This window comes from Eleutherodactylus coqui, chromosome 4, assembly GCF_035609145.1.
Source record: "Eleutherodactylus coqui strain aEleCoq1 chromosome 4, aEleCoq1.hap1, whole genome shotgun sequence".
Lineage (NCBI taxonomy): Eukaryota > Metazoa > Chordata > Amphibia > Anura > Eleutherodactylidae > Eleutherodactylus > Eleutherodactylus coqui.
In genome coordinates this window covers 60,301,521-60,323,877 of record NC_089840.1, presented here as the reverse complement: position 1 = coordinate 60,323,877, position 22,357 = coordinate 60,301,521, and the positions used below count along the sequence as shown (strand labels likewise).

The window sequence follows — 22,357 nt, the reverse complement described above, 5'->3', positions numbered from 1 at the left end:
TCCCCGCCGCAACTCACCTGTCAGCTGCGGCGGCCCCCGAATCTTTATGGACGAGCGGGGAGATACTCGGCTAAGGTACATTACTCGAGCATACTCGCTCATCTCTAGTAGGGAGCCTTTCAAATTGATGTTGCCCCTGAGGAATTTGGAAGCTAGGCCCCTGGAGTGTGAGGCCTCATGTTCATGGGCGGATTGGAATCTGCGTGTGGGAGTATTTTAATTATTTGGCTTTGCGGATTGTCCGCAACCCATAGACATCTATGGGGTCCATCCACACGGAATCGGTGGTGGAATGGGGCATGCTGCGATTTGATTTCCCTACGCAAAGAAAATCTGCATGCTCTAATTCACCTGCGGATGCTCGTGTTTCCCTATGGGCGGCTTTATTTGCAGATTTCCTGCACGGGTGATCCCCTGCTGATTCCGTAAATCAGATCCGCCCGTGGGCATGAGTTCTTAGGCAACAGTGCTAACCACTGAGCCACGTTCATTCAACCACCAGAAGCCTCTTAAAAATGCTGAAAAGCATATCTATAAGGGTGACTTCACATCTGCGTTGGGGGTTGCGGTTTCCTGCTGCGTTTGAGAAGCAGGAAAGACGAATCCCCGCGGGTGTATGGCTCCATCTTGGAGCGGAACCCATTGACTATAATGGAGTCTGTTCGGTTTCCGCTCAGATGCCCGGATTTTAGACGGAAAAAAAGTGTTGCACGCAGCAGTTTTTCTTCCGGTATTTTAAGCCGGATCGGCGATGGACTCTCCGACCGGATGTGAAACGGCCTAAGCTGAAAGCTCACGGATACTTTCCATTTTACTTTCTTTTTGCGATTTCCATTTTTAATAAAACCGTATCAGTCGAAATAAACGCTGGTATGACTGCAGCCTTAGCAATCCGTAAATAGCGGTTGTGGGAACAGGCAGGTTCGGCCCATAAAATGGAACGTCCGCGCCTACATTTCCTCCCCACTTCCGGTTAGTATTGATAGATGACCGTGTTCGGGCTTATTTCATTGCTTATTACATGCGCATAAGGCGTGGCGAATGGAGACCATGAAAGTGCAGTGCTTTTCATTGATCCAATCACACTTGCGTATATTCAATACATATAATACGCACGTAAAAAAAAGAACATATATTCTATTTTACCACGTATTACACGCGACAGAGACCATTCTCTATCGGTGCGTATTAAACCGCCGTACCTACGTAATTACATTGCGTACGTACGGCAGTTTTTGCGCATGTTGCTAGGAAACATGACTTCAAAGTTGAAGAAATAAAAAAAAAAAAAAAACCAGGAAGCCGCTGCAGAACGTGAGATGCGCAGCATACATCGCAGGCGGTAAAACGCGATTTATCTGCAGCGTCTCCCCAGCTTCTGCACAGACTGGCCGTCACCTGCTTATTTTTCAAGCACAAGAGAGAGAAAAAAAAATGAATAAACATGGTTGATTGATGTGTTTTTATTGTAACTGCTGCAGAGGTGGCTGATACCAGGGGGAAATAGCTTGCAATGCACAAAACATAATCTAATAGGCATTCAGTGTCCCTTGTTAGTGCGGTAAGCCGCAGCCAGAGGCGGAAGGGACGGCATCGCCGAGCAACCACCCTCCTCCCTCTCGCTGGGAGGACGGTGGGCGTGACCACGCCTCGCTTTGGGTTGCGCGTGACGACACGGCGCACAGGCGTTAGGACGTGCTGACGTCACTTGTGCCGGGCGGACCAATGGGGAGAGTTCAGCCCCTTCTCTCAGTGCCTGCTGATTCACCAAATAGTAATCGGCAAATCAGCGGGCACTAGGAGGACGGGGCTGATCTCTGCCATTGATCATCCGATGATCCAGCCCTGGTGAGTGAGCGCAGCCTCCACTGCGGCCCCGCCGTCTCCTCCCTCCTCTGCCCGGCCGCTCGTGCGCTCGGCGGCTGCTCATTGTTCCCCCGGTGCGGGTTGGGTGGGCCCCGGCGCACATTGCGGCCCTCCTGTGGCTACGCCCCGCAGTGTCTGACCTGTGCTTTCTCTCCCTGTACAGAGCGAGGAGGAGTGTGTGACCCCCATGCGGTGTTAGTGCAGCTCTGCCATGCTGGCCTGTTAGCCAGGACCGGGGACCTCGCCTTCCAGCTTCTCCCTCAGCCGCAGATGAACACTGGACTTCAGAAATGTAAGTGAGGCCTCATCCTGCTGCACATGTGCCCACACAATGGTGCCCGCGCCGCCACTGTCAGATGGGGTGGGACCGCGGGACGGGCACTGCCCGAAGAGATGCCTGGCGGTCCAATTACCTGCGGTATGGGATGGTATAGTGGGACGGGCACTGCCCGCAGAGGTCGGGTGGTCTGAGTACCCGCAGTGTGGGACAGGCACTGCCCAAAAAGATGCCCGGCGGTCCGATTACCCACGGTATGGGATGGTATATTGGGACAGGCACTGCCCGAAGAGAGGCAGGGCGGTCTGAGTACTTGCAGTGTGGGATGGGCACTGTCCAAAAAGATGCCCGGCGGTCCGATTTCCCACAGTAGGGGACAGTAGAGTGGGACAGGCACTGCCCAGAAAGATGCCGATTACCTGCAGCATGGGACACTGCAGGGCCGCCATCCTCCAGACGTGCGGTGGGCTCCTCTGCCGTCCCGCTGATCCGACTGTTCCGTTCTTGCCCGTCCAAGGTGGTTGCAGCCCCCAGCGAGGGCTGGTATACTGCAGACTCCAAGCCGTCCTGGGGTGTGGGAATGTGACCAGCTTATCTCCTATATGGCCTGCGCACAATGATTGGTCAGTCCCAATTGGTCAGCTAATATAACGCCTCCTCGTTCAGTCGCTACACCTGTTTGCAACTAATAATTATTGTGCTAATTGACTCCACACTTGTGAGAGGGCCTTAAAGGGGTTGTCAGTTACCAGATAGCATCCCCACTCCTCTCATACCATCCGCTGTGCTTACCTCTTCTCGGCCGCTGCAGTCCAGTGTTGTAGTCCCGCGGTGGTCCCAGTGTTTGTTGTGGCAGATAATGTCGATGAATGACACCTGACCGCGGCAGCGTTGCTGTTCTCATTTCCTGGCATCCTAGCACCCGGGGTGTGAGCACCGATGCCAGTGGCACAAGCAGTCAGGTGACTTCCAATGACGTCCTCTACTACAATCACCGGGACCGCTGCGGGGGTAAGTAGTGATCTTTCTGTCTAGCACAGTTGGTATAGAGGAAATCTTGTCCTATAGCCCCTTTAGTCCTACCAATTTGCTAGGGGGATTAGCTTGTAGGAGATTACATTCGACGTCTGGAAACGGGACCTGGAGGGATGGCAGAAGCATCATCTTCAGGTAATGCGTGCTGTGCCCCCCAGCCACCTCTGGTTTTGGGAGGGGAGTTTGTCCTGAACTCGTGGGGTCGCTATAAAGGGATTGTCCTGTGAAGGTAGACTGTCCCATATCCACAGAATAGGTAAGTGTCTGGTGGGGACTGACCACCCATAACCCACTGAGGGTCCCTGCATGACTAAAGTGACGGTGACACATGCCCACTACCGCTTCATATGTTTTAATGGGATTGCTGTGTTTGGCAAACTTCCAAGTTCTCAACCATTTCCGGCAGTCCCATGGTAGTGCCTATGTATGATCACAGCTCTAGTCATTCGGGACCATGAGTGGTTGGGGTCCCAGCCATTAGACCCCCCCCCCACCCGTATCCTGTGGATGGAAGAGAACTAACTTTGGTGGGACAGCAACTTTAAGACCATCTTGATGATACGATCACAGGGGAGTTGGCAGATTCGTGGTGGGATAACCCAATGTTATGGCGACGTCTGATCTACTGCCATCACACATCCCCATTATGCTACAGCAGGGCGGGCGTGCTTCCTTCCTCCTGGATGAGAGCCTATTCACATATCCCTTTTCCCAGGGAGCATTGCTAGGACTGCTTCCTACACCAGCTTGGTGGTCACCTCAAGGAAAAACCCTACCTCCCTAGACCCATTCTACTACACTACAGCCATTGGGTTGGCGCTGCCACCCTAGGCATTCTATAGATAATGCTGCATCGTCTGTCTTATCACTGAACACCACAAGGTTTATATGAAGAAAACTAACTTATCTCTTGAGCGTTCTCAGGCTTTATCGCAGGCATTTAGTCCAAATCCTTCTTACGGCCTTAAGTAGAGTCTGACATTGTGGCACTTGGATCTCGTAAGGCCATATACAGCCCTGCCTATAAATATACCTGCAGCGTGTGCCACTCTATAACCGTCATAATCCTATTGCTTCTAGGAATATACGGTCATCAGAAACTTTCCATACTTGGTCTATTCTTGGTCCTGATCTTCACACGGAGATGAAGAATTGGTCACCATAAGCGTCTGTGCATGTGACCGTTTCATGGTCCTGTGGGAAAAACTAATCCTGGGCCAAGGACAGGGCTGGAGCCTAATGAGATCAGCGAAGCCTTTCTTTCTGACTCGCCCTATGTCCTTAGTCATGTCCTCTTAAAAGGCCAGATAGTGACTTATAGGGTTGTTGTCCAGTAGGTGGCACTAGAGAGCTTTTCTTCCTCCCAGAACTTATTTGCATATCTGTTCTCCCAGGGAGCATTGCATGGCCTGTAAGACTCCCTACACTAACTTGGTGCGCTACACAAGGACCCTATATAATCTATAGCGTTGTTGTACGGCACAGTGAGTTATGCACCCTACACAATGTAAGGCTTTGTCAGACAAACACCATTGATGACCTTTCCTCCGACTAGGTCATCAGTTGTTGATTGCTGGGGATCAGCTGATTATATATACTGCTTTCAGTGCAGTTGGCCGGATGTCTCCATTGGGGTTGAATTCTTAGAGGTGCTTTACTCCCATTGAAATCGGTGGGAGCGAAGCCGCCTAGTAAACGAACTGATACGCGTTGGGGGTCGAAGCAAGAAGTCTCAAACAGCTTCACTCCCATTGAAGTCGCCTCAGACTTCGTGCTCCAATCTCATTGATGTCCAGCCATGCTGTACTGACAGCGGGCCAGATCAGCTGATCACCGGGGGATCAACTATTGATGACCTACCCTAAAACGTCAGTTAGGGTTTAGGGTTATGCCAGCTAAATCAACTCACCCAAAGTGAAGGCATGAATGCAGTGCGCAGAATACTGACTTGGTTGGATGACTGTACCGGGCTCATGATCCTACCGGCATCGTTGAGAACCGCCTCTATGATCTATGCTAAATCTTTCACGTTTTGATATAAGATCCTTTCCTAGTACTCGCTATCATGTATATAATCACCTATGGGGAAGCCATTTTGTCCTCTAAAAACCATCTAACATATCTATATACAGAGACTATCCTCTCATCAGGGACCGGTAACTCGTAGGTTGGTCAGACCCATGAATATTAGGTTCAGTCTCCACCTGTTCCCTGCAGTAGTCGGACATTATACCCCAGGGTGGGGGGCTGGATGGTGATTGTGTTGTAAGACAGCAGTACCTAATATACGGGTTTAGCAACGTCATCAGTCCTGAGAGTTGCAAGAAGCTGTAAAATAATGGTGGGTGATGATGCTGCCAGTCCAGTGGCGTTGGCCTTGGCATCCTAAAGCTAATCTGCCAGTGATGATGCTTCATACATTAAACTGGTATAAAAAAAGTCTGCTCTGTTTTGGTATATCCAGAGTCGAGTCACATTCGTATGACCACCAGCTAATATCCAGAGTAACCACCGTGTGCCGCATGGACTGAGGCTAGACTGGTTCAGGAGAGACTCGGTAGGGTGCTGGTAGGTTGTCTCCTGTATCTGGAGCCATGCTGACTGCAGTACATCCCACAGTTGCTGGAGGGTGCGAAGGGGAGGACCTATAGAGCAAATGCTATAATTGAGGTGGGCACACAGATGCTCAATTGGGTTCCAGCTTTGGTTAATAAGGAGCCAATGAAGTACTTAGAAGTCCTGGTTGTGCTCTTTCACCCACTGTCGGACATTTCTAGCTGTATGACCGGTCACAAAGTCTTATGGGAAGATCCCAATCTGCCCCAGAGAAGACACACTGCATGTATGGGTGTATGTGATCTGTAAGGATGCATTCATTAGCGAGTCGGCTCGGAGTGTCATCTACGTGGATGAGTGGCCCAGAGAATGCCACAACAGATTCCCCAGATATCCCTGCCGCCACCAGCTTATGTTTTTCCAGTAATGGTTGCAGGGTGTTTGTTCTCCGTTTCTCGCCTAACCCGCCACCGCCCATCCGTTCCATGATGCAGAGAAGGCAACTCTTTACCAATCGGCGGTGGTCCAATTCCGATACTGCCGTACACATTGAAGCCTTTTCTTCGGATGTACCCTTGTCAGCATAGGTGCGGCCACCATCTGTCTGCCTTGGAGCCCCATATGCAGTAGGGTTCGCTGGTCTGTTGTTGTAGACCTATGTCTGGTAGCCCCCTGGTTCACGTCTATGGTGAGCTGCTCCACTGTAGCGTATCGGTTGGCCCTCATGCACCTTCGTAGCTGACGTTCACCTCTCACACCGATGGCACGTGGTGCTCCGCAGTTTGCTCGACGGTTATTCCCAATACTGCCATTTCTCCACTCATGATACTTTCACCACAACAGCATGCGGAGAGTCCACAAACTGCGCTGTCTGAGAAATACCACCACCCTTGGCCCGAAAGCCAATAATCACCCCCCCCCCCCCTTTTTTTTCTTCACCTCTGATATATTGCCCCCAAGGACATTGAGTGATATGTGGGCAGACAGCCTATTGCCCACCACACGTCACTAACATGGGCTACATGCTGCCGATTGTCGAAAGTAGGAGCTGGTCATAATAATGACTCAACGGTGTACCAACAAGCCCAATTCTCAAGCTGCCCTCTCCCCTTTCCATGAGGGTTAACTTTAGAAATGCATGCGTTGCTGTTTCTTCCATTATTGCCGAGTTACTGTAAGTCTTTCTAGTCCCCTTGAATTGGGTGTTCTGTCAGTGCAGACCCCAGGAGACCACCTACCCTCTGCATTCCTTTCGGGAGAGCGATGCTTAAAATGCAGGCGGTGTTTGTTGGCCGGATTCGCTATCTGCTTGTCCCTTTTGTGCTGGGCTTGTTGTGCGGGAGTAGGTTGTGATAATGCCGCTGCCAGCCCATCGCCACCCTCTCCAGTTGCTGAAGAAGTACATGGAAGCTGCCAAGCGGAAGGAGGTTAGGTAATTAGACGGTTTCCTTATGAGTCCTTTAATTGTCTTCTAATACTGCCGTATTGTGTTTACAGCTGAGCTGATGAATCACACGCATGTAATGGCTGCTACATTCTCTGCAAGGTGCCGGGTTCAGCATACACACTACATTAGATTGTACTTTTTCTTGTTTAGTCTGAGGCTTTTGTGTTCTTTGAACAAACCGTTTAAAGAAATTGGGTAGTTATATCATGAGTCTAAACTACAAATACGAGATGCCATCAGCCCCTACATTGTAATGGATGTGGCATTGATGCCCGCTGCTTCTAGTCGGAGTGGATATTTACGGAGTGTCTTCTATGAAGTAGTGGCATATTCACATGTTTGGGACCTCGACTGACCATGAGAATGAAGGGATGTAGGTCTTTCGACACTTTTCTGTTGTTCCTTATCATGCACGCAGAAAACTAAACACAGTAGGAGAGTCTTAATAGTCCGTGCTTTTGGTTTCTCGTAAGCAAAGTGCCATTGATGCCAAGCTCTGCGCTAGATGATGACGACAACTCGACATCCAACGTGTTGGTTCTACTTTCATGGACACCTTGGTTGGTGTCTACCACACTTTGAATCAAGTGAAAGCGACTCTGATGTTCAGCCAATGGGACTGGCGGCTTTAGAAGTTTACTTTGTTGTAAGTTTAGTTCTCTGGGGGGCTTCTTCTAGCATGGACCAGTAAGGCCGGGTTCTGAACAGAAATGCTCCACCAATATTCTGCGTCCGGTACAAGTGAATGGTGTATTCCATACCTTGTTGACTATTGTGGATTTTAAAATGTGCAGCATACTTGTTGTTTGCTTGGATTCTGTACAAAAAAGCCATGGATTAGCGCCATTACATAATAGTGGGTCTAGTCTTCACTCGCTCACCTGCTGCATGAGACAGTGTCCACCTCTGATCTTGTAAGATGCTTATCATATTTGCCTGTGGCATGTGTGAATATATTCCTGAATGTGTGAATATACCCTAAGGATCCATGTAGCTTTTCCCTAAGGGTTCATGCTACGGACCCATTGATATTCCGGTGCCTTTTGAGGCATCCTCTTCTCCCCTAGAAGTAATGCTCCTTGTTGAGGCGTTCTATAAGACTTCGGATGATGGAATTCACCCCAGCTTTGTCACGGTTTCCATATGAGCAAACCCCCCCCCCCCCCCCAAAGTGTGACTGCGTGTAAAATCAAAGATCGTTACATGCTCATGGCAGTCTACACGGGCCGGGTTTCCCATCCAGCTGATTCTCAGACGATGCCAGTCACTGCACTGGCTGCCTGTCCACTACAGAACTAATTTCAAACTCGTAACCCTCACCCACAAGGCTCTCCATGGCGCCGCGCCAATGTACGTCGCCTCCCTCCTGTCCGTACATCGCCCAGCCCGCACGCTCCGATCAGCCAACACATTAAGATTAAACGCCCCTCTCATTTGATCCTCACATGCTCGTCCTCAGGACCTCTCTAGAGCAGCACCAGTCCCCTGGAACGCACTACCCCAAAACATCCGGAACCTCAGACGCTCTTTAAACGCACCTTCAGGGAGGCATACCAAATCTCCTGATCCAATCTCCCAGGTGTGTATAGAAATTGCTGATTCTGTGACTCATGGTCACTCTTATTTAGGCCGGGTTCACACGACCGTATGTTTAGCGCGTATTATGTGGGCACTGTACGCCCACGCGATAACTCGCAGGCAATCGACTACATTGCCTTATGCAGTTCAGCTCACATCAGCATGTCGGATTTGCGTAATTCGTGAGTGAAAAATGTGACCGCGCTGGAGATGGACAAACAGGTGCGCTGCGTCTGACCGCGTGGTTTGGTGCGCAGTACAATTTAGCAGCTGTACGCAGGCTCATGGCCCGGCTTGACGGCTGTAAAGACGCTGTGGGACATTCTATGCTTATGGCCTTGTCAGCCCAGCCTTATGTGGACGGCCACCGAGCAGCTCTGGATGCTGGAAGCCGGACTCTACTGATCTGCTATTTATGACCAAGCTGTCGCTTTTCAGCAGCGTAAAACCCCTTTAGTCCGGTCCTTTCAGCCGGTTAATATTACATTTTTGAATGTGTGACCAAGTACGTTGGTCACCGGATGCTTCCTCCTGCTTGTGTCTAGTAAGTGCCAGTCGGCATATTTTGCTCTCCAGCCGCCGTGCTTCACAAATTCCTAATGGTCTCTTGAGCCGCTCTTGACATTTTTGCTTTTCCCTTTGGCATCTAGCTTTATTCACGCAGGTAAAACCTAATGAACTCGTCACTCGGCCATTCTTTCTGACCATCGAGGAACGCCCAACAGTTGGACACTTGCATCCTTCTTCTAATTCCCATCGGAAGGTGATCCAAGGAGCAACGTTGCTGGTTGACGGCTCTACAGACACATCGAATTCCGAATCCCCCCCCCAAACCACATTTGATCTCGGATTAAATCTGTCAGCTACTTTGAGCCCTATAAACTAAGTTTAAGACCTCCTTAAAGTAGCTGACCCACTAGCTCCAGGAATGTACGTTCTTATACTTGCCGCCTTCACTGTTTTCTGGTGTCGACGCTCAAACCCGTCACTGTCGTGCATTGAGTTGTCCTCCCACTCGAAGAATAGAATGGCAGAACTACTTACCGCGTGCCTATGTAGTGCGGTCAGTGCCTTCTGCGGCGGGTTTGAGCGCTGGCAATGAGGGGACAGCGGGGAAAGTAAGTATAAGACTTACGTCCTTGAGCTCGGCTAAGTTTATAAGGCTCAAAGAAGCTGACGGTCTCTTCAAAGGGGTTGTACCAAGATCTAAAGTTATCGCCCAGCTAAAAAGATTACATTATGATTGGTGGGGGTCTGACCACTGGGACCCCAGGGAATGCAGGTTTTCTGATCATTCCTATATAAATAGAGTTTAGGTTGTGCACGTGTGCCGCCGCTCCAGTCATGTCAGTGACTGTGCCGTAGATTGCCGAGTGCGAGCGTTTAGTTACCTCCGGTGTGGTTGTTGCAGGGAGATACATTCAAGCAAGCGGTTTTATTGCCGACATTATGAAAACGTATAAAGCCCCCCCCTAATACAGCGTATTTGCAGAGTGTAGCATTTTATAGTCTCTGGTGCCTATAGGACAGGGAACGAGGAGTTTGGGGATGTGCTTTTTGTACTTTCCCAGCTTCCCTTTCCTGCGCTCTCACTGGCGGAAGTCATTGCGTGGTCAGTCCGTGCGACTTTTGCCGGCAGTGTTGTGCGTACTACCGTAGAGAACACTGCTAAGTGAAGAAAAGTCAAAATGACCGAGCGCCAAATTCCACCGGTGGCGGCACGGAAAGCTGATAAAGTATAATAAGCACACCCCGGACTCCTCGCTCCCTACAAGCGCCATAACTTAGTTTATAGCATGGATATGATGCAACGGGTTCCTTTTTTCCCACAAGCCTTATCTGCCCCCCCCGATGCACTGAAATCTCCGTGCCGATCTGTAGTCTCCGCCATACTTTCTACGAGGAAAGAGCTGGGCTAAAACCTCATTGTACTTCCCCGGTTCGGCCTCCATATATTTAGTGCGCCGTTTCTTCTTCCTTATCGAAGCTTTTTATTGTATTCTTGTTCAAATGCCTGATGGAGTCGGTGATAATTTTACTGCTGCTTCACATAATCTGCATTCAAAGGATTACCAATTCTCTGAAAATGATTTTAATTACAGTTTTATCAAGGCCATTGTCTTGAAGAAAGAGAGTGCTGACGACTTGCTTTGAGCCTCGAGTGAGGGATGCTTACGTACAGCTATGGGAATGAGATGGCATCACTTCTGGGCACTGGTTGGCATAAGAAGTCTATTTGTCAGATTTTTTTGCTTTTTTAGTCTTTTTGTTTGTTTGACGCCTGGTTATGAATAGTTGCTTTTTCACTCTGCCTGTAGTAGTCGGCGACTATCTGGGTTGCTAGCGTGAACAGTTTCTTCTTTGCGCTCAGAAAAAAAAGACATGAGTCAAACAGGTCTAGTAACTTGGGGAAATCTGCTTTTCCGACGGGGTGTGATTTCGGTGTAGCACACTCGCCCGTCTCCGCTAGCGCTTTGTAAGGTCTTTAGTGACGGTCTTTGTTGTCTTGAGTCTAAGCGCTAGAACAAAATGTTTGCCGTTACCGTCTTGTAGAACCATCCTGACCCTGTTACTTTTGGACTTTCAGTCCCAGAAATGAAAGAACTAAAATAAGGAAATAGTAGCAAGTTGGGTGGTCTCCCAAGAAATTGTAGTGGGCCCCGCCGTGGTGCCTTGTGTGAGGCCATGTGCAATGGGATACGTAGTTACATTCAGTCATGAGCAACACTGTTGCTACAGGTGTAGTGAAGTACATCGATATGTCTAGAGTCCCTTTAATGCAGGACTTCACCAACCTACAGGAGCCTGACAAGCCCCTTTATAGCCTTGTAAGGCAGCAGAATTGCAGTACTAAGCTCTCGCTCATGACCTGAAGGTTGCGGGTTCAATCCTCACATGGTTCAGGTAGCCGGCTCAAGGTTGACTCAGCCGTCCTTCCTTCCGAAGTCGGTAAAATGAGTACCCAGCATGGTGGGGGTAAAAAGATGACTGTGGAAGGCAATGGCAAACCACCCCACAAAAAGTCTGCCTAGAAAGTGTCACAATGTGACATTACCCAAGGAGTCAGTCATGACTCGGTGCTTACCCGATTTTACTTTTTTCAGCTGCAGGAAGCTGCGGAGTTTAGCATACCTCATCACCGATAAGGTGCACTAAACGTTCAAAATAGAACAGACTCCGCTCGAATATCGATCGGCTGTCTGAGAGGCTCCATTGAAGGTAATGGGAGCGTTATACCACGATTAGCGCACGCTGGAAGTGCAACGCTTATTGCGCTAAAACAGTCTGTGAGGGAGGCCTAAGGCGGGAGCAGGAGCCGGCAGATGGATCTCCGCGGTCAGCCTATCTGACAAACTCGCCGCGGAGAATCGTGGCAGTTCGCAGCATGCTGCAAATTGTCGGCCGCGAGCGGAGAATCGCAATGTTTATCCGCTCATGGACAGGGGGGCTGCACTTTCCATAGCAACGCTATGGAAAGCGTGCATTGCGTTCCCTGTGGCTGGATTATCACAGCGGGGAACACAATGCAAACCCACCCGTGGACAGGCAGCCTAAGGGTGGTCTCACACTGGCGACTGAATTGCACAATGCGAGAGTGAATAAAAAAGCAGAATTCGGGAAGTAATGGTTGCGAGAGAGAAAAATCACCGTGTTTTTTCTGCGATGTGCACTTATTTCTTTGTGGGTTTGTTCTTCTCGTCCCATGTCTTCCTTTTTTAACAGTAGACAGTCCGATTGACTCTTGCAATAAAAAAATTGCACGGCTTTATCGCCAGCAGCGATGCGAGATTCTAAAAAAAAAATCGCTACTGCTCCAAAATCGCGGGAATAATGATGCGATTTTCTTGTGGCAAACTCATGATTGCCCGTGTGTAACTTACCTAATACTAATAAACCACCGTAGGTGAACGTTGCTCCTGCAGTTGTCTAACTGGCTCCTAATATTTTCTGCCTCCTAGACCTAACCTAGTTTTAAAGGGGTTATCCCAGATTAGAAAAAACATGGCTGCTTTCTTCCAAAAACGGTGAACACCCATGCATCGGTTGCTTGTGATGGTAGAAGAGCCCACTTCACCTCACTGGTCCTTAACTGCAGTACTATACATGTAGATGGGTACGATGCTGTTTTGGGGTGAAAGAAGCTATTGCCTAATCTTGCTCTACTCTTTTAAAGCATTCTAATCCTGAAGTGTTCTGACGTATCATTCTAGGTCTTTTTACGCGGACCAATCTTTCAGAATCTGATTATTGTTCAGTGTAAAGGCACGCCCCGACTGAATGACGAACAAGAATTCATTTGCTTCTCATTCAGTTTCTGCATGCAAAACACTGAACGACAGATCTGCCTGTGTGAACAGGCAGTAGCTCACTTATAAGGCACTGCCTGTTTACTGTGAATGGAGGCAGGTGGGCCGGAACAATCCCCAGTCTGTTCCACCTCTATTCACTAGCGGTGCTCATTGCTACGTAAAAACACTTGCCTACAGAAGCCTTCGGATATCTCGATTTAGAATGGGACACACTAGAGCTTCTCCTTTCCAGGATGTGGTACTCCAGACAAGTGAACCATTATGTGATATGCCACCCTGTCCCTTTAAGAGAACCTGCCATAAACAAAGATTGGGGGCTGTGACAGCCAGGTGATGGTCTTTTTTTTTCTTTTGGTTACTCTCTCGCTCCCTGGTTCCAACGCTGTCACCCACTGAAGATTGCGCGTCGCGTGAAAATCAAACTCTTTTCAGAGTGCCGTACGTGCGCTCTGCCATACAAGCTCACATCGCTGATTTGGCGCAGTTCTGCAGCAGTTTTCACCTTTCAACTGCATTCCTATTGAAGTGAAAATGGCTGCAGATCTGCGACAAGCCGCAACAAATCAGCAACGTGTTAATACTTTAGGCAATTCCAATTTGAACTGTTCCCCGGTTTAGAAGTCTACTCCAAAATACAAAAAAATCTGCAATCAGAAAATAAAAACTGGTTAGGCTGCTTTCACATCTGGGGATTCCGCTTTCCTGCTCCGTTCCAGGAGGAGGGGGAATCCCCACGGCTGAACAGTTCGGTCTGTGGATAGAACTGAACAGCACCTTGCGGACCCACTGAGTGTGATGAGGTCCGCCCAGCTGCCCGACGTTTGGTTGGAAGAAAAAGCACATGCAGTGCTCGCTCTTCCAGTATTTTCAGACGGAACATCCAGCCGGATGAGAAACCACCCGATGAGACCAATGGAAAAATGCTTCGCTATCTCGTCTTCGTTACACTTCCTTTGGGGCTTTCCCACTAGCGACATCCCGCTTCTAGAGCATATGGGTGTGACCGCTCGGACCATCAGTGATCTGGACCCCATGTGACTGGATCGGTGGTGCGCATGCGTGACCGCTGTTTCATTCCCTACGGGGTCGTAGACAGATTGCCCAGTGTATCAGTGAAAAATGCCCCCAGACTGCAGCCCGGTACCCTCTTTGCCGCCTCCTTTCTGTATGTATAAAACGAGGTTGCTGGGGATCACAATCCCATGAGCGCCCGCCACACATTTCCCCGGCTCCTGGGATTTGTCCAGCTCTGATAATCATCTCCCGTCCGAGCGTTCAGGGCACGTTTGGTCCTGGTCCCAGGATGTTGGGTGGGTGATATAGTTAACCGGGCCTGTGAACAATTGCTAATCAGTAGTTGCACACTTTATTATTCTTGGAAGCTGAAAGCCGGGATGTGTCTGAGATTACAAATGAACGCGAACAATATAAAGCTTACACAGGTCTCACGTACACCTGCCAATACATCTTCTCCTCCGCCCTTGCCTGCAGGTACACATGACATTTTGTTAGAAACCGCCTTTACTATACAGAGAGGAACATCTGTTTTAATGAAACCAGTCCTATTCTTGTCAGTAATTGCATTCGGGAAGTCCTGCTACTGAGGTTGGCAAAAACTTAAAGGGGTTGTGCCAAGGTGGAAAGTTATCCCCTATCCGTAGGTTAGGGGATCACTTTCAGATCAGTGGGGCCAAGCCTACCAATTCCAAAGGTCCCAGCATGAATGGAGTGGCGGACATTTGTATGCTACCTCTCCATTCCTTTCAATGGAAGCACTGGTAATGGCCAAGTTCAAGTACTCGGCAATCTCTGGCGCTCACCTTGAAATGAATGGAGCAATAGCACACATGCATTGCCACCGCTCTATTTCTGCAGGAACCTTTTGGGTTCAATGGGGATCCCAAGAGTCAAACCCCTGCCAATAGGGGATAACTTTCTGTCTTGGATAGGAATACAGTTTTAAGAGAGGTTGTGCCAAGAGACTTATGACACATCCTCATGTCTCCCCCTACTGTTTCCACAATGTCCATAAAATTGAGAGACATGTTATCACCTCTGCATTCGATCTTCACCTGGATGCGGTGTCCGATGGCCGACTCAACGGGCAAAGTTGGGTTTGGGGTGTTCCTATTCTGGAGATAGATGCCAGACCCGCACCTAATAAACATTTATGGCATATCCGTTGAGGATACCTAATTTAAAGGTACAAGTCCACTTGCTAGACAATTTTGTCTAAAGCTGCCTTCAATAGCGGTCGGCCAAACGTTGGGGCCAAGTGACGAACATTCGAAATGCTAAACTTTTATCCTAAGTCACCAAGAAGCTTCACTTCATGTAACCCACTAGATGGGCAGTGAAATGTAGCTTTTGTTGGACCATTAAACGATATAATCTAAAAATGTCTTTTTTTTTTTTTCTTCCAGAAAGCTCCACAGTTTTAGGATTGTGGCGTCGTAACTTTGTATAGAACACAGAGATAAATTTAATCCTTGGCAGCGCTGGTCCGGTATTATTAGAGATTTGATGTAATGCCACAAAGCTGAGCTACGATTTCTAGTATTGCATTGTGCTTTTACACTATAATTAGGTTTTTGGGCTTTTTGCTTAAAGTTGGCCACTATAAAAAATGAACTATACAAAGCAACCGTGCATAATGGTTGTAAGACGCATTACAATGGAGTAAGGCTTTGTTCGTGTGTCGGGGGCTCCAGCGTAACATTCAGGACAACATAGTGCAGCATGTTAAGCTATCTTGTCCAATACAATGCCGGGTAGCATGGTGGAAGCGCAGCAGGCCCCATGTTTTTTACCATCCTAGGGCGGATCTGTTCTTGCCTGAAATTCCGTGTTCAGATTGCAATTCTTAAGTTAGAATGCATATATTTACAAAAAGTCAGCAAAGGTGTCTGTTGCCTTAAAGACACCGCAATGGGTGTTTTTTCATATGGGCAGGCAGCGTGCCACATGGTCAAAAACGGGCTTAACTTTTCGATACAGTGAAATAAAGTGGTATGGCGATGCATAGTGGCCAAAAAAACGTCTTTTGCATAAGACTAGTCCATGGAGTAGTGTGGCTTACGTGCCGGGTGCTCTCCTGGCGCATAAAGGGGTTTTCCAGGGGAATAAGGTTGATGACCAATGCTAAGGATAGGTCATCCATAGTTGATCAGGTGGAGTCCCCCGCTTGAGATCCTGGCTGATCCGCTGGTCAGGCCCCTGCTGTTGGTATTACTCCGATGTAGTGGCCAGTGCTTGTAACTGCAGTGTTGCAGAATTCTGCAGCAGGAATTCCACGGTGTGAACGGGCCCTTGAAATCTTGTGTAGGTGAGCTTGATGTTAATGGAATGATGCATGTTCACTTTGGGTGAAGAAGATTTTGTTGTCAATGGTGGATGTAGTTCTCTTCGATGCCTGTGTTTTTGTTTTTTTTTTGTAGTTGTAGAGGAGCCAGAAATGTTCTGTCTAACCTCCGATACTTTAGCTCTATCTTTGCTGATTCTTTTGAAAATCGCTCTTCATGGTGTAAAGTCGGAGCTGAGCTCTGACCAGTCGGGTTCCCCAATTCTGCTACTGCTTTAGGAGTATCGTGTCATTAAACATGCTGGACAGTTGGCACAATACAAACGCTTAAAAATGCATCTCCCTCAGCCTGTGTGTAAGGACTTGACTGCTATAATCCTGATGCTGTACTGTGATTTCTCCCCACCCGATCATGCAGGGAATATGCATCTTTGTCATGCTCCAGCAGCCTGTCACTCTCACTTTTCTGTCTGGCTACGGATCCCAGATGGGTATAAAACAATATTGTCAGTCATTGTCTGCACTATATGACTCTTGAAGACTATGGAAAAATGCTGTGTTTTAAAAATCAATACACCCTTACTAAGTCCCTGCAGAAAAATGATCCTTTTTTGCATCTTTTCCCCTCTCATGCACTTAGAAAGCCTCATACTTTGTTTGCAGGCTGTCCTGCATTCATGTTTCTGGCTGGAGGGCATTCCCAGCACTGAACAGTTGGTCTCTCTTGAATGCACACAAGCTCGACTCCCCCTTTTTCATCATTTCAGAGGCTGTGTAGCATAACCACGCCCACTCAATACTACACAGCTATCTCCTTTATCCCATCCTCTCTGAGTAGCTGCAGGTCCCCCTTCCCTTTCACTGTAAGAGATCCCTCTACCATCTCCTTGCCCTCTGTAATAGTAGTTTTCTCAGATCTGACAGTGGAGGATCTGTGAAACAACTCAGCAGTTTACTCTGGCTGATGGAATTAGCTAAGCTTTCAGTCTGCGAGTCTGCAGTGCCTTGGAAAACCATGCAAGCCTAGAAAAAAAAAGTTATTTAAAAACCAATTACAAAAAGTCTTCCTTTTCAAAAACGCTGATTTCCAAGAAGAGGAAAAAAATGCAACGCTGTACATAACCTTTTAATGCAAAACTCATATTTGCGCTAGATCATTGGCTTCTGTGGTGTATTGTGTTTTATATAGACTCGTGTTCTAGTGTGCGAGGGCTTGAGGGTACAACAGGGTGAGCACCTGTCGGCCCATAGGCACAACTAGTGACGTTCAAGGGGTAATGGATTTGAGATGTATCGGTTGCTCCGTGTGTATATAAAGCCACTTTGTTTTTCAGAGACTGCAATAATTTTTTTTTTTTTTTTTTCAGACTTTTCTTGCTTTTGTATAGTTTTTAGTGGATTGATTGTCACTGCATTGTCAAGGTTCACTCCTCCGGAATACTTTGTTTTCCACTGGGTTGTCAAGTACAACTGCTTCATATTGTCATAAAGTATTATATTATCTGTTAAGATGATTACATCTCTTTAAAACCTTTTTAGATAACAGCGTTGTTCTTTGTTTTCCCTCTCTTTGGCAGGGGATACTACACAGAAGATGAGATCTGCTCAGCATCCTACTCCTGCAGAATTGGATGCTTATGCTAAGACGGTTGCCAACAATCCCCTGACAATAAAAATCTTTCCAAACAGTGTAAAGGTTCCCCAAAGGAAGCATATCCGCCGCACCGTGAACGGACTGGATACTTCAGGCCAACGTTACAGCCCGTACCCTTCGCAGGTCAGCACAAAGACAGGACTCTTGGCAATTGTCAAGTCCCCAGCTAAAAGTGTTTTGAAAGGCTTTGACGGCGCCCGTGCCCGCCTTTTGCCAGACTCTATGATGAATCCCCCTTCAGCTCCATATGTTGCACCTAGCACTTTAAACCACCCTCAGGGGCTTGCACGCCCCCAGCAAGCTCTGCAGCATGCGCAGGCCCTGCAGCATGCTCAGAACATGCAACAGCAGACTTTGTCACACTCGCAGAGCCTGCCACCTGGACTGCAGCACCCTCAAAGCTTGCCACACCCTCAAACGATGCAGCACCCACAGGGCCTGCCACAGGGGCTGCAGCATTCTCAGGGTCTGCAGAATACGCAGAGTATATCCCAGCAACAGGCTCTTCAGCATCCACAAAGTGTGCAACACACGCAAGGTGTGCAGCATGCGCAGAGTATGCCACAGGCGCTGCATCATGGGCAGGGACTTCCACAGACAATGCCACGCCAGCAGAGCATGTCGCAGGCTTTGCAGCACCAACAGGCCCTCCCGCAGGTCCTGCAGCACTCTCAGAATATGTCTCAAGCGATGCAGCACACACAGGGAATGCAGCATCCGCAGAACATGGGGTCTCAACATTCGCAAAGCCTGCCCCAACAGTCAGCGTTACAACATGCCCCTGGGGTAAGTCACCAGACTCTGCCACACCCTGCCAACAACCTTCTGCAGCCAGGTTTACATGGAACACGAAAGATGCCTGATGCGGATGCCCCTCCGAATGTGACAGTGTCTACCTCAACTATTCCTCTTTCTATGGCTGCAACCTTGCAGCAAAATAGACCACCAGACCTTGGCAGCATTGTGCACCAGATAAACCAGTTCTGCCAGGCCAGGGCTGGCATAGGCACTACCTCGGTATGTGAGGGCCAGATAGCCAACCCTAGTCCTATCAGTCGTAACCTTCTTATCAATGCAAGTACCAGGGTTTCCACTCATAGCATCCCCATGCCTTCATGTGTTGGGCCATCTGTAGACCATGCTGCTGCTGCTGCTATTTCCTCTGCCGCCTCGGGAAATGTCCCCATGGTGAACATGAGCAGAGTGCCTGCTTCATATCCTGGCGATCTTAAACCCATGGCATGGAACCAACATCAGCTGGCACATCTGCAACAAATGTGTGGAGAATCTGGTGGTCCTGGGAAACACACTCAGAGAGAAATTGCTGCCCAGGGCTTTCCTGGTAAGCAGACCCCTTACCAACAAGAACTGTGCATGAGCCAGTCTTTTGGCCTAAAACCCCCAATTGAGAAACCTACTCCTTCCCCTCCTGTGAATGGATTGCCGGGTCCCTTGCCATATACCAATGGACATTATTTTCAACCCATATGGAATAACATTTTGCCTACTCCAAACAGCGACAGTTCGGGATCACAGGACCTTACTATGCCTTTCCACGGAGCACAGGCGGCTGGTGCACCCTTGGATTGTGCCGGGGGTGCGCACTATAGAAGCGTTGGAGGATCATCTAACCAGAACAACTTGATGCAGACCATGGATTACCTAACTGGAGGGGACTTTCAGCAGTCCTGCTTCAGAGATCAGAGCATGGCTCCACTTGCTAAGGTTCAAAGGTCCCAAATGAGTAGAGCCCCTGAGTCAGCTGATAGTCGAAGTATTCACATTCAGCATCCAGGGTATAGGTAGGCTCCAGTCACTTTGCAACCGAGAGGATTTAGTCTTAATTGATTAGCAAGGCTCTTATATCCTCTGCAATCTACAAACTTCTTGTGATCATTATATGCAAAAAAAATTAGCCGTACGGTGCTGTAATTCAGAATAATGTACTTTGCTCCTCTTTTTTTCTTTTGGTGGCGGTAGTTGAGAAGACTGTTGCTGTTCCGTTTTTAGCTTCTCAGAACTGATTGGGCTTCAAAATGCTGCTTTATTTTAATCTTGGGAACACTAAGCCCTAAGAAGTGTGGTAGTTTTTTTGTTTTTTTTTTCTTCTTCCCCCCTACGTTTTAATTTCTTCCACCCCACAACCCCTTTTCGTGCACCCCACAACCCTATTTCTTTCTTTTGGGCTTTAGAGGTTGATACATCGACCTTTCTTCAGCAGAGAGGGACTTGTAGACGTTGCATCAGCGTACCTCTGGTCATGAATTAGTGCCGTTGCGCAACAGCGAACGGATTAATTTTAATTCCCTTTTTACGGTTGGTGCAGCAGATAAAATAAATTGTGGAATTTATCACTGGATACATAAAGATTTTTTTTTTCTTTTTTAGCATAACCATTAAATTTGTTTTATGATTTCGCAGAAAATGTGATCATTTTTAACAGTATTGTTAGGTCTTTACGCTAAGAGCCCAAAGGTCCCTATGGTTTACAAGAAGTCCCTTTCTTGTGCAGCATTTATTCCACTTTGAATTAAAAACAATTTTTTAAAAATGTTTTTAAGAAGTTGAGGTTTTCAGTAAAGTAGTAGTTTGGGGTTCTTTTTTTTTTTTTTTTCGAGGTGGTCGTGTGTTTTTGTTCGTGCACTAAAGCAGTTTGGTTACCCTTGATATGTCATCTTTTTCGTTAAGATATATATGTATAGCCTAGCTGCTGTAGTGCCTTATATCAGTCACATGGAACATCGCCATGTTCTCTTTATTGCTGGTCTTAGTTGCAAAATTTACGCTTTAGACTAGTCTACAGTGATCAGGACAATATGCAAAGACCTTTAAGTAAAAGTCTAACCAAGGCAGAAACTCAAAATTCAGGCGCGTTCTCCTATTGTGTGTGTTGTCCCCACACTGTGGACATCTCAGGCCTTTAGTGCAGTCTGCTTGGAGATGTCAGGCAGCCAAAGAATATGCATACAAATGTTCCTTCAGGATAGCACTGTCTCGAATAGAGGAAAGTGCGACTCATGCAGACTTACTCATGACAATACTACTTCGTTACCAGGCTCCAAAGGAAGCTCAGGAGGGCAAGGTTAGATCTCATGGCTGCCCCCCCCCCCCCCCCCTCAGAGAAAGCCTAGATGGGATTAAGTTAATCAGAGAATCATGAACTAAGTTTTTTTTTTTTTTTGTTTTTCTTTTTGTCTTATTGGGGGGGGGGGGGGGTCCTGTAGTTATCTAAAATAAAATAAAAAAATGCATTTCTTAGCTCTACAGGTTTTAGTTAGCAAATCAGACACTTAGTATGGCTAAGTAAAAGACTAGGGCTTTCAAAACTTTTTTTTTTTTTTCTTTAAATCGGGTATTTTAACTTCTTGTCCCTGTGTATGCACTGATCATCTCTGGTATGAAGGATAAATCTGAAGTCTGACAGCTTTTTGATTAATCAGAACATAAACCGTTAAGGCCTCCAACACACTTGCCTTGTGTCCAAGAGGCTGGGACGCAGCGTGCATAGGACACCTGTCTTGATACGTGGATGGCCTTGTCATTGATATGCAGTTGCGTGTCTTAATTCTCCATAGTACGGACAAGAAAAAAAAACCGTCAAGTGTGCATAGGCTACAATGAGTCTGTGTGCTGTCCTCGAATTAACAAGTACCAAAATACACTATTATGCCAGAGGCCTCAGACTGAGACCTGTTGTATGGTGGAAAACGGACACATACTTGGGAGATCAGTTTTCCTTTTTGGTTGTTGGTTTTTTTTTTTTTTCGCTTAAAAATGGGAAAGTACTTATTACATGGCCGAAGGGGAACCTTCCCCGTACAAAGAAAATCATTTCTCGTTCCAGGTAGCTTTCTAGCATAAGCTATCAGTTCTACTTCCTTGTACACAATGTGACCATCATAACATAACTTTATAAGCAGTTTTCCCCTCCCCAATTCTTAGTTTTCCCTGAGCTATAGGGTGTGGACTAGCTGATGTCTGCTATTAGGAGGAGTTCCTCTCCATCTTTTTGCAGCAGGGACATTATACAGCAGTACTGAGCAGTGTAGCTGTGCATGTAGCGCTGGAGTGAGATAGAAACTGCTGGCGGATTTAGTAAGTTTTCTTTTTGTGCCCACTCGCACTGTAGTTTATTCTTCCTCTTCTCATAGACCTTCAGTGGGCAGCATGTCACCTGATCCCTCAGTCGATAGTCTGACACTCTGGATTTGAGCAGCGAGAGACGTATTTTTCTCGAAACTACTTTATGTTGTGTGTGTTTGCTAAAAGTACAATACCTATGTACACACTTTTTTTTTTTTTTTCTTATTAAAGTAGGTTCAAAATTCTGCAG

The 22,357-nt window shown here is 47.6% G+C and overlaps 1 protein-coding gene across 2 annotated transcripts; it reads left to right on the top strand.

Annotated features, from left to right (window-relative positions):
* Window positions 1-1,784: 1,784 nt before the first annotated feature.
* On the top strand, window positions 1,785-20,611 carry FAM222B (family with sequence similarity 222 member B). 2 transcript variants are annotated; one of them, XM_066599557.1, is made up of 3 exons: window positions 1,785-1,848; window positions 2,030-2,158; window positions 17,948-20,611. In XM_066599557.1, exons 2-3 carry the CDS (start codon window positions 2,137-2,139, stop codon window positions 19,828-19,830), a joined length of 1,905 nt encoding a protein of 634 aa, XP_066455654.1. In that variant the 5' UTR covers window positions 1,785-1,848; window positions 2,030-2,136; the 3' UTR covers window positions 19,831-20,611. The 2 variants fall into 2 exon arrangements, with proteins under 2 accessions (XP_066455654.1, XP_066455655.1); XM_066599558.1 differs by lacking the exon at window positions 1,785-1,848 and having other exon boundaries at window positions 1,884-2,158.
* The last annotated feature ends 1,746 nt before the right edge of the window (window positions 20,612-22,357 follow it).

Bases quoted from the DNA above. Each gene is read 5' to 3' on its own strand.
- FAM222B (XM_066599557.1), top strand. From the start codon at position 2,137: ATGAACACTGGACTTCAGAAAT. The intron at 2,159-17,947 runs GTAAGTGAGGCC...TCTCTTTGGCAG, and splicing joins GAACACTGGACTTCAGAAAT to GGGATACTACACAGAAGATG.